At 37.7% G+C, this 12,841-nt stretch overlaps 1 protein-coding gene across 4 annotated transcripts in view; it reads left to right on the forward strand.

Annotated features, from left to right (window-relative positions):
* The window catches only part of IDE (insulin degrading enzyme), a 64,506-nt gene that overhangs the window by 10,973 nt on the left and 40,692 nt on the right, over positions 1-12,841 (forward strand). For all 4 annotated transcript variants that reach the window (XM_058421639.1, XM_040070592.2, XM_040070590.2 and 1 more), the window contains exons 2-5: positions 7,723-7,907; positions 9,292-9,499; positions 10,321-10,490; positions 12,576-12,698. In XM_058421639.1, the coding sequence (XP_058277622.1) occupies positions 7,748-7,907; positions 9,292-9,499; positions 10,321-10,490; positions 12,576-12,698 (661 nt within the window). In that variant the 5' untranslated portion in view covers positions 7,723-7,747. The remainder of the gene's footprint in view (positions 1-7,722; positions 7,908-9,291; positions 9,500-10,320; positions 10,491-12,575; positions 12,699-12,841) is intronic.

Here is a 12,841-nt window from a genome sequence, read left to right on the forward strand (position 1 = left end):
TGGCGCCGGAGCCTTCCGGGGAGGCGGTGGGCTAGATGGGGGTGGCGGGGCCGTGTGTGCCGAGAAGGCCTGAGCCCTGCCTTGAGTCCTGCTCTGCCGCCCGGGAGAGTCCGGGCTGACGTGCTCCGGTGTTTGCAGCTGCACCTCCTTTGACAAAGCAGGCTTGGTCATCAGCCGTGTGGCTTTCGTTGCCCGGGGGCTTGCTTTGTTTTTCTCCTTCCCTCTCCAAAAACGTCCGTGAATTGTCGTGTTACTTAACTTTCCATGTCTTCCTAAGACATAATTATGAAAAAAAAAGTTTAAAATCTTTAAGAAGAAACTGCTATCAGTTACCCAGACTTGATGGGAGTGGCCTCTTCAGTTTCTGGCGAGTTATCTGGTACAGGCATTGTGCGGGGTTAGTTATTGTGTGTTTGTGTTCCCAGTGTCACTGGCTCCGGTGGGGAGAGCGCAACTAACCTCGGTCAGGAGAGGAGCGGGCGGGAGGCTTGGCATAGCTCACTTTTAGAGGCAATTTAAACTGCGTAACAGCTCGACAAAGTTTGTCCGAGAAGGGAGGTGGGGTAAGGGACAAAGGCTAGGTTGTTTTCTTTCTTTCATTAACGCTATATCTGTTACCTTAGTAGCCAAACCTATTTTTAATACCGCACAAGTTAGAGACGTCAAAAGTAGCATCTTTCCGGGGAAAAAAAGTGAGTTATGATGACTCATATTGTCGGCGCTCGTGTGTCAAAATTCGGATGTGCTGTTACTGTTCATTATTGTTATTTATGCTTCAGAATTGTAAAGGTAATCCAGAGTGTATATTCGAGCCAATGCTTTTATCAGGCTGTAGTTTCTCTTGCTAGATCACTCCTCTTTATGCATGTGAATATATGCAGTATTTGAACTTAATATATGTGAGTAGGCCTGGTATGTTTTCATCCTGCCTACAACCGTGATTTAATAATCAATTTGATTTTAATTGTGAATTAGGATTTACATAAATGACAATGAAATGAGAGCAGGCATGTGATGATTTCTTTTTAAGATGTGAAAACTAAAATTCTTTTTTTCACGTCCCTGTTCCCATCTCTGTATTTTGTTCATGCTTGAACTTTTTCTTTTCATAACATTTTTGACCTTGATCTCTATGTCAAGTAGCAAGGTATTTTCTCAATTACAATTTATCTCCTTTTCATCTGATGTACAGCATTAAAATTGTCTATTCTAATTGGGAATTCTATGTTTGCCCGGTGTTTTTTTTTGTTTGCTTTCTCCTTTCTGTCTTCAGTCAGTGTAAGGCTTTGGTTTAATCCCTCGGATGAAACGGTACCTTTGGGAATTGGTGAAGTGTCAAGTATGTAACTTATTTTGCACATGAATTCAGAAGCACTCCCCTCCCCCGTTAGATCCAGACTAGGGAAGGGAAGGGAAAAGAAGTTCATTACCTCTGGTGTTTCACTGTACTGGAAGGTATCAACGGCTCCTAGCTATAGGGGTCATTGCTGGTTGTTGTAGAAGTAATTTACTAAAAATGCAGTCAGACCATTTGAGAAGTGGCATCTGGGGTTGGTATTTTTGATTCAATTACTCTGTTGTATTAGATGCTTTTACAGTGACTTTGGTGTCTGATCTTTTAACAGCAATAGAAATCAAAAAGTTTGTAATAAAAATCTAGAGAAATCACTTTAATCAGTTTTGTATCTGGTTGTATATTTGTATATGCCTCATCTGTCAGTGTCTTTGCTTTCAGCTTTTATGATGCCCTTATGTTGCTAAAATATTTCTTATGAGATAGCAGTCATGTATGTATATAATAAGGTGAATTTTGATGGATCCTGTTTGAAGTTGCTTCACTACAGCTTTCTATTGAAAACTTACCTTCTGCGTCTTGTTTTTAGAATAAGTCAGAACTATAGCTTGCCTGAACAATTGATACGGAAAAGAATGCTGTAGAGCTGAGAGTTTATTTATACTTTCAACAGTAGAACCAGAACTGAATTGTCCAAAATTGTAAAAACTAAACTACAGAGTAGGTGAACAGCCAGGACTTCATTTGTTGAGACACCGCTGACTCTTGTCAGCTGCTCATTGTTATAGGTTTGTTGCTCATGTCAAAGCTCTAGTGTTAGATAAACAGTTGCTTTAAATGTGGGATTACAGTGCTTTTAATGATTCAGAATTCTAAAGTTCTCTCTGTTTTTGTTGCTAGATCAGTTTTTCTTGCCAGTTCTCTCATCTTTCTGTGAATTTCTTCTTGTTATGCAGTATAACTGAAGTTTTAGTCTCATCTTGTTTTTTGTTTTAAATTCAAATCTCACAAGTTTTTCTTTTTGAGGGTATAAGACAGATGGTAGCATAAAGCATTAAGTGAGTTGGCTTTACAAGGAGTTTTGGGCAATCTGATGTGCTACTTGCACATAAGATCTATGAAGTACACATCAAAACTCAGTTAGGATAAAGCACAGAGGCCTCTCCTGTAGCATCCAGTTTAACATTTCCCACTGTGTGTTCAGGGCCACGCACTAGACACCACTGCAGTCCTGGGGTTGTGGAGCAAGCCCTGCAACTGTAGGGTGGTGGGTGAAAAATGTCAGGGGGGAGGAAGAGAGAGTGGGAGCCACTTGTCTGCAAATATTCAATTAATAAAGCAATTAATTGAATTAATGAGTGCATTTCTTAAGAAAATGTGTAAAATATGCTTTGAAGTAGTTGGACACGCAGCACAGAAACTAGTCTTACCAGTCATGTTCTTAACATGCAACTTGAAAATACTGATGTTAGTCAAATTACTATACCAGATCTGTGAAAATTTTAATGATACTGTATTTTAATGACATCTAAATAGTAAAACCAGATAATTTTACTTAACCCCCCTTCCGCAGGTCTTCCAAATAATCAAGGGCTTCAAAACCCCTTAAAATACTGAAGCAAAGAATTGTTAGGGAAAGATGAATTATTCTATTTCTGGTGAACGTGGTTAGAGCTTGTTTACTTTGGAGGTTGTGTTTGGGTGAAGTATTTGGGGCAATTTTTGAGGACATAGGAAGAGTAAGCTCAAGTTATTTAGAGATTAAAAAAAACCTTGTTATCCTTTTTCACCCTGTGTAATATCCAATTGTATAAGGTCCTGCGTTTTTGTTTGACTTTTTTACTTAGTGCTTTGGAAACTGTGGAGTGGTCAAATTAAGGAGTGTAGATTTAGGGCAGTAAATTAGCTTTATGGTGTCTTGATTGTATGTCCCATCTCATCTGGCCAGCACATCATTGTTCTTCTCAGGCCAGTTACTCAGCTGGGGCCTGACCTCGCACGTGAAACTAGCAGCCCTTGTTTTTGCCAAGGTCACGCGTGCTATGGTCTCATTAATGCTGCCGGTAATTCCTGTACACCGCTGTTGCACACCAGTGTTTCTGCTGTCACGTTGGCAGTGCAGCCTGTGACAGACCAAGTTTTACTGCTGTGATCTAGTAGAAGCTGGACTCTGGGAAACAAGAACATGGCAGGCATCTGCCCTGGCCACCATCATTAGGAGGGAATTTTCTGAGTCAATTACAGGCTTGGCAGAATGCTGCCGACTGAGGTTCTGAAAATGCTTTAATTGTAGCGAGACTTTAGAATTTCTTCAAAATGAACTACATAACAAAACCTTATAAATATTCATCACCTTCAAACTTGCCTGATTTGGCATGATTAGTTGTTCTTAATAAAGTTGGGAGCACTGATTAAATCATTGTGGGGCTTTGTAGCTGGATCTTTTGTGTATGAAGTAGTATGCTGAATTCCTGATGAGTTTAAAAGTGATAAAACATGCTAACATTTTGAGCAGTTTATCTGCTTATGCAGTCTGTCTGCCTGTGCATGCAATCAGAGTTATTTAGATCAGTATCAGGAATGTGTTGGGATCTCATACATTCTCTAGCTTCATGACAAGCAAATTCACACAAGACTGATGCTTTTTGGATGTTGAATCATGAGGTATTTTAATCTCAAGTGTCTAAAAGAACGATTGATGAATGTGTAACCTGAAAGAGTATGGATAGTCTCCTTCACAATCCCTTTTGGTAATGTTCACCTGAATTGATTTAACTTTTCTGCCTACAGTTTAGTCTTAAAAAAAAAAAAAAAAGACAAACACATTTTTATTATGACATACAGGTGAATGGAAATGTGAAGAGAGTAGGTAGATTCTTGATTGTTTTACTGGTAACATAATTCTGCTGCTGTCATGATCAGAAGTAGGTGCAAGAGACAAAGAGGAGCGGTACAGAGAATGCAGATTTACTTGGTTGGTGCAGAGCCATGAGCTTGCAACTGAAGAAGTTCATGGACTCCTCCAGAGTGCTCAGTTTGGTGCTGTCATCCTTGTAAGAGGTGAGAAAACTCTGGCTGGTAGTTCTGCAGCACTGGGCCTCCTGCCAAAGCATACAGCTCTTCTTTCACTCCACGCATTGGCATCTGGAGAAATCTTCATGTAAACCAAGATGGATTAGTAAACAACACAGAGGACATGTTACCAATGGTAACTCCCTTGCAGAACAGAGCAGAGGTTCTCGCTTCAGTGTAGGTTTCACTTCACTATGGTAAATGGTAAGCAATTAAATGCGTAAAAACTTAAATCAAACGTGAATTTAAAGGCAACTGATAGAAAGCACATCAAAACTGAGATGGTAGCTTGCCTTTTGTCTGGAGCAGATGTGTGTGCTAGCACTTGACTTCAGTGTGTGCATACTGTCATGACAAAAAAAGTCTTGAGGAGTTCGTGCCTTGGGGGTCATATTTTTATTAGCTAGTCACATTCTTGCATTGAAGCAACCCTCAGGAGTTTCTGTTAATTGGTTTTCAAATATGGTCCTTTAATTGTTCAAACATTGGACTTAGATTTGACTACACAGGCTAATTTTTAATTAAAGTAACTTCACTAAAATAACTCTGAGAGATTAAAATAGTGAAGCAGACTCATATATCACTTAATCCCACTCTGTAATACTCTGTTTGCAGGTGAAACCTGGCGTCCTCAGAGAGCCTTGCTGGTTCCAAGGGACTGCCTGCCTGGAAATGATGACAAAAATGGAACCTCAAAGAGTAGAATATAATTTCACTGGAAGTGCTGTAATTGAAAATTGTGTTGGTTTTAACTGATACTTTTCTTTTACAAGTGAAGTAGTTTTGATGAGGAGGAAGAATATTTCCTATTCATTGAGTAGGGACACTGTTCTCAGTTCAGACATCCCTATTCTTTTTTTCTTTCTACCTTTGTCATCTTTCCACCTGTAATTTTTGAGCCAGTGGAAGAATTTCCACTGCCACGGTGATGCTTCTTATTGTTCCTGCTATTTTGGCTTTATCGGATCTTTCTCTTTTGCGTCTGTTTTGTGAAGGTAGTATAGCAATATTTCTTTTAATGTTTTTGTTAGGCTATTAGCTTGGCAATAAATGTAGCACCTCCTTTGTGGAAGAATTGTGTCGCTCCTGACCAGCAGTATCCAGTGCTGACTGTAATGACAGTACAGCAAGTAGCTATAGCACAAGGACTTCAGGACAGCTGCTGAACATGGCTTTAGAAATTAAGCTACTTCTCAAAAAATAACTACAGGATTTCTGGTTTTCTTACTTTTTTCTTTTTTTTTTTTTTTTGTCTGTGGTTAAAAGCAGTTCAATTGTCAAAAAGTAATTTATAGGGTTTTAGGATTCTGGTGTAAAAGAATAAAATGTGGTATTTTTATAAAGCAATTGCACTTATTTGGAAGCTATACAGGAAAGCAGTGATATGAAAGAATGTTTAGTATTGGGTATTACAGTTTACTCCTTAGGAAAATGTAATGGTATACAAGTTCTCTCTAAAAGGAATTTTTTTCTTCTCACTTTTGTATTGTAGTAACATATCAGCAGGAGGAACAGTATTTAAGCAGGAAGGTGTTGTCTTGTCCTTTTGACGTATTTGCCTCCCAGGAGCATTGCATAGTTGATCAGCCCTTGCTTTTATTTGAGTTGTCTGGTACTATGATTCACTTTGCAGCAAAATAATCGTAGGTAATCATGCAAACCCATTTGAAGTTAGAGAATGTTGTATTCACAATGCCTGTTGAAGGTGGAGATACAAATTTCAGTCCTTGGTTTGAAGGCTTAATTACTGGTGTCGTCCTTTTGAAAATTGTAGGTTTTTCCTGTCCTGGGATTTCACTACCAGGCTGGAAGTAGTCTGTGAAGGAGGCCGAAGTAGGGAATCATGATAAAATGAAGTGGAGGTGTACAGCTTCACAAGATCTCAATTGAAATCTCATAAGGTTTCATAGCTGTGTAATTTGATGAATCACATTGGAAAGATGAGTCATGTGAATGAAAAGTAAAGTTCTGTGACTTACTGATGTGGTGTAGGAATAACAAGGAGGTTATCAGATGACAAGGAAATTGTATAACATTTTTTTAAAAAACCCACAACTTGAGTAGTTTATAGTATATATGTGTCTTCTAACAAGCAACTAGTATCTTATTGAGATCGGATATTCTAGCTGAAAACCAAGGTACAGGTGTTCATTGGCAGGTATGGAATCAGGAGCATAAGAGACATCCTTGTTCTCCCGCATACTTAGATTTGTCAATCCAACTTTGTGCAAGTGAAAAACAATTAGGAACAGTTTAGTTACTGATTTTCATATATGGAAAGTATCTATTCTCACTTCAAGAATTCTACACAGTAGCTTAAGTTTAGTAGAGTATTGCTTAAAACTCTGAACTTTGATTATGGAGGCATCTTGTAATTGTTAGCATGGTTTGTATCAGTGCTGTTGATGCAGAGAAACAGAGATGTTGTGGTACTTGGAGTAATCCTTATATGTCAATGTATCTGCATTTTTTCAGTGGAAGAAGGCCCATAGATATTCCAAGCAGGATGAGCCTGAGCACAGGGTAAACTAGTGGATAAATTCAGTATTTCAGCTACTGTTGAGTGTTACGTTTGACTGCACTTTTGTTTCTTTTAAGTATTTCATAGCAAGAAAACAATGTTTTACTAGTTTATATGTTTCCTTCTAAAATGCATTGAGCTGAACATTTTAGAAAGTTACTTATATTGTATGGCTTTTGCTTGGAGACATTCAGATTCTGAATCAGCCACACTTAGGTTCTTAGCATTTCAGAATTGTACCTTCAAAGAAAGGTGTCTTGTAGCATCTGTTAAACTAATAATAGAAGTTTAAATGTGTGGGACAGTCTTCCTGTTTATCATGGCAATTCTGCAGTCTTTGTATTTTTATGGCACTGTTGCAAACAGTGTCTCTGTTTCTTGCTTGAGTGTACGAGTCTGTTAGTAAAATTTTGTTTATTTGACAATCAGAGTTACAACACTCATAATATAATCAACAATTGAGATATATTAAATACTTTCCTGAAGTTTGAAAGTATACTTGAGATAGCAGTATATGCTTCATTTTATTTTATTTTTATCATAATTGAATAAGGGGATGACAGTTATTAAGTTTGGGTTGTTTAAATTACAGTTAATGTGATACTTGAAGCATTCAATTAAGTGATCTACATTTTTATTGTTTCTTGGTCTTCAGTGTTTCTTTTTTGTTTTAGCAGCGATATCTTTCAGGATCTGAATTTTAGGCAAGTTCGGTGAACTTTGCGCATAATAGAACTTCTAGCTCTTGGTATTGCCCTGTATTGTCTAACATAATATTAAAATATTAGCAAGGCTTAAGTGAAAATAATAAGAAATTTCTTCTGCTTTCTTTAAGGTTTCAGAAGGAGACAAACAACAAAATGAATAATCCAGCTATTAAGAGAATAACAAATGAAATTATCAAATCACCCGAGGATAAACGAGAATATCGTGGACTGGAACTGGCAAATGGCATTAAAGCTCTTCTCATTAGTGACCCCACCACAGATAAGTCCTCAGCAGCGCTTGATGTCCACATAGGTATTCAATTCATGTTGTGTTCATTATGTCATTAATAAAAATGCTTCAAGTTTTGGTATCTTGATGCAAATAAAGTTACAGGAGTGGTATGCAGTTGGCAGCCTAGCCTTCTGTTGTAATTTATAGTTTATTTAATTCTTTGACACATCAAGTTGACAATTACTAGAGCTAAATTCTCATACTGTACTCTGTGTGTACTCAAATGTAGCTCAGTCAGTTGAAAGACTGCTTTTAACCATTAAGTTTCGTGTTATGAAAGATGTTTTGTGAGCAGAAAAGGGGCGGGTGCAAGTGCAATTATTTCAGACAGCTCCATCTGTCACGTCAGACTCTTGTTTTTCATGCTAAGTTGTTGATGTGTAGAGGTGAGAAAATGCTGTAGTGTTAGAGAGGCACTCCCTAACTTCAGTGGTGCTTGTGTGTGCAAACAGAAATACGGGAAATAGGAGCGGAAGGCAAATACTTTGACTCTTTGGAATAATGGAAGCTTTTTCTTACATCTGAGGTATATCTCAAGCTTGTGTTGTTTTTCAGTAGATTGGAAAGTACTATGCACGTGTGTATAACCTAAACACCCTCTTGCCATGTCTGCAGTTGTGAGCTCCTGTTCCTGCTGCTGTTTGTGTCAGGGCAGGCGTAATAGAGGGACTTCAAAAACTTGTGCCCTTTTTTGTTATGGGGATGGCTGTCCCAGATCATTATCTAGTTCAGAGCATCCTGAATGTGGTTTTGTTTAGGTCCTGTGACAGTGATAGCCAGCTGCAGCACCCAGGTCCTGCACACGTGCTTGAGGAGATGTGTCTGTTGCCTTCATCTCCACTCTCCCACTGCACTTCGAGGCAGGACTGCCACTCTCAAACTTCTGCCTTTTTGTCTTCCATTCTTCCAGATCATTGTTGTCCTTTGATCTGTTTGCCTTCACACCTACTAGCTGGTCATCCATAGCTGCTTGTGTTCTGGCAAGTACAGGTTATAACTCTTCCTATAAACCATAGGTTAAATACCTCTTTAATTATGGTTGGCAGTTGCTGCCTCTTAACACAATGCATTTATTAAAGTCAAGGTATAGATTTCAGAACAGTGTGATTTGCCAGGTGTTTACAGATTATGAGTCATGGACTTCAATTGAAAATCATCTGTATAAGGAAGTGCAAGTTGATCTGGAGAGGCAGTTTGAGACACTAATTGGTTCAGTTACTAATTTTAATTTTTAAAACATTTTTTGAAGATTAAGTTGAGTTGACTGTAGTTGCACAAATATCTTCTTACAGCCACAGAATTGATATAATTGCCTGAAGCAACATACCATAATAGAGAGTACTTTAAAAGACAATGTTTTAGTATTACTTTATGTTAATTGTTTCGTAAAATTTTCCTCTTGCAGGATCCTTGTCTGATCCCCCCAACATTGCTGGGCTTAGTCATTTTTGTGAGCATATGTTGTTCCTGGGAACCAAGAAATATCCAAAAGAAAATGAGTACAGCCAATTTCTAAGTGAGCATGCCGGGAGCTCAAATGCTTTCACAAGCGGGGAACACACCAATTATTACTTTGATGTGTCACATGAACATCTAGAAGGTGCACTGGACAGGTAAACACATTTTTTTAGTATTTAATTTTTGTTACAGAGGTTCTACTTGAATTTCTTAGTGGAAAAGTTTTTTGATAGTTCTATCATTATGATATTAAAAAAAAAAAGGTTAAAACCATCTTTTGTTAAAATTGATAACCAGGTATTTTTCCGTTTGAAAGTCTTACTCAGATTTTTTTCATCTGGGAGAGTTCTTCATCAAGATGGAATTTTTGAAGTTTAAATGTTGTGTTTACACTGAATATTTTTGGAAACATGGGGCACAGAATATGATCATGAATGTACACATTGTGCAAATACTGGGATGGTGCAATCAAATGCTGTGCTTCCCAGGGGATCCTTATTGACAGCAAAACAGGGGTGAAGGCTAGAAATATTTAAGGATGCTCTTAGTAGAGGGAACTTGTTGAAATCTCAGTGTTTTGTGGCAGGGGACAGAAATTGAAAGGTGTGTAGTCAGTGAGGTAGAGTGAGTTTTCTCTTTGGTTTCTCCCTGGATGTCTGAGAAGACTTACTTGATGGGTGAAATTCAGAGCCTCATGCATCTAAACCTCAGAAGAGGAGAAATTTTCACTGTGAGAATTGTGATGTAAGGCCCTTGATTCGTGTACTGCCTTGTATGATGAACACATTATCTGCATTTATAAACAAAGAAATGGAGAAATGAGTATACTAAATCAGTGTCAAAGATTGCAGAGTTCATAAGTTCTGCATTAAAAAATAATGTATTCAGCTGTTTTCAGGCAGTACCAAGCTTTACACTTTTCTGTTACAATTTATATACAGTACTCTTGACTTGAACTAATTTTGTTTTTCTTTAGATTTGCCCAGTTTTTCCTGTGCCCCCTGTTTGATGAAAGTTGCAAAGATAGGGAAGTGAATGCTGTTGATTCTGAGCATGAGAAGAATCTGATGAATGATGCCTGGAGGTTGTTTCAATTGGAGAAGGCTACTGGAAACCCCAACCATCCCTTCAGTAAATTTGGAACAGGTTTGTCAGAATATAATTTTTTAGTGGAGCTCTGTATAACATACATGGTATTACTGTTTATATAAAATTGCTAAAGACAGACTGTAACAGTTCTCTTATTTTCCTCTCCATGCATGTTTATTATGGTGCTTTATCACATTTTTCACATCATTGGCTAAACAGAGCTAGACAAAAGCATAGGAAAAAGAGTGATCCAAGACTTTGAGTACAATGATGAAGCAACCATTATGATTCTGATAATTACTGCAGTGAGTGCTGTTTTCCAGTTCCTGGATTTGTCATAATTTGGTACTGATAAGTCTTTGTGTATAACAAAGTGAACAAATTGTGTTTGAATTGTTGTTAGCCACAATGCTTTTTGTTATTTAATATTGCATTTAAACTAGATGACAGTGACTAGGTCAAATCAGAAAGATCATCAAAATACTGTGAAAATTACTGAGTAGGAGTATAGAAACAAAATCTGAGCCATAGAGCACAACAGGAGGAGATGGGTAGACAGAATGATCTTGGACAAATCCCAATCCTATGGCTGTATTTTTGGTTGTTTTGTTCAGGCTAAAGTGGTCACAGAATGCTTAGTAACAATTTAAAATAAACACCACGAAACCTCAATTCAAAAAGCATTAAAGTTAAGATACCATAGTTCTGGATAAAACCACAAATGTTTGATGCTCTGGTAGAAGTTTAAATGTTGGGGTGGTTTTATTGGTAAGCATTATTTTCCACACAAATTTAGTTTTGAAACCTTCAAAGTATCAGGACTACACTGTTTAATCATTGAGTATAACATGCTCAAAAATGTGTTTTGTGGATGGGTCAGTTTGCTTTATGAATATGAGTATGCTTTATGTTGGGTACAGAGGGAGGATGGTTTCTTCCTCTGTCTCTAAAAGGACAACATGTACCTTTATATCTGTTGATGGAGGGCATATTTATGGGTCTGGTATCCACCTGCCACAAGAGCAGGTATTGCTCTGTTGACCAGTAGAGACAGGCTGTCTGTAAAAGTGAAACTATAACTCCATTCTCCAACCAGGTAAATTTTAAAATAATACCCTTGGGAGCTGTGAATTAGTAGGCAGGTGTTCAAAGTACATTCTGTAATCTCTGTGACTGAAGACATTATTTAATTTTTATGTAGCACACAGAGAACATAAGTGGAAGTTGCAGAAATAGTTCTGTACTGTTTAATAAGGTTGTCTCACAGAAGTGAAAGGTGTTCTTGGGGAGAATACCCAAAATGTGCTCAAATTTACCAGTAATAGTCATATTCCTTTCTCCTTAGATTGGGTGCTGATTCTGAGATTAAATTACAGCACGTAGCCTTCCAGTAGGTATGACTTTGCAGAAGCAGAGCTCAGCTTTGGTAGTTTTAATTTACCCAAAGAGATGCATTTGGCATCCTCATTGTTTCCTTTTGATCAGCTGAGATGTTGTTAATCTAGCGGAGTATGGGAATTACTCCATTTGATGCTTCAGGTCACTCCTCATTGCTGTGCACCTTGTTTGGTCAGCAAACCTATTTTTCCTTGTCTGTCCATAGAGACAAATGCACCTTCCAGTTTTCTTCTAAGGGTGTGCATTTTTCCCCAGATATCCTTCACTGATCTCCCTGAATTAATGCTTGTGATGGTGATTCTTCTCCATCATTACCCTCAGTGTCAAGTAGTTTTCCAGGCACTTCTGCACTGGCTAATGTCCATTTTCCTGCAGCTGTAAGGTGTCTTCTGACTGCTGCTTCCTAATGTCCTCCAGTAGTGTAACAGCACAGTTACTGACTGAAGCTAAAATATGTTATTTTATTTTAACTTACCTATTGATGCTGTGGGAGTAAAGAGAGTAGGTTGTCTAAAACTTCACCATTTAATTTGTCTGCAGATGATGAGGAATATAAACAAAATATTTAAAACATAAGACAGTAGAGATCCAGTTTTCTTGTTATGCGTACTGATTATTTTTAAAATTATTATCCATCCAAAGGAAAGCGGACTGTTTAGTTTATACATTTCATTTTGATCTATAAGTTCATAAACATTAAATATTGTTAAACATTGAATATTGTTAATTCTTTTTATGTTACAGGGAACAAATTCACTCTGGAAACTAGACCAACCCAAGAAGGAATAGATGTAAGGCAAGAGCTGCTGAAGTTCCATTCTACTTATTATTCATCAAATTTAATGGCTATTTGTGTCTTAGGAAGAGGTGAGTTTGTTGGTTGAGTAACACTATGTGTATACTTGAAAAAAAAAAAAAGGAGATTCCAGCTGCTTAGAACCTTCAACAGCTGAGATGATATTTTATGTAGGTTTGCCAAAAGCTTAATAACAGTGTGTTGAAAACTTTGC

This window comes from Hirundo rustica, chromosome 8 (genome assembly GCF_015227805.2).
Source record: "Hirundo rustica isolate bHirRus1 chromosome 8, bHirRus1.pri.v3, whole genome shotgun sequence".
Classification (NCBI taxonomy): domain Eukaryota; kingdom Metazoa; phylum Chordata; class Aves; order Passeriformes; family Hirundinidae; genus Hirundo; species Hirundo rustica.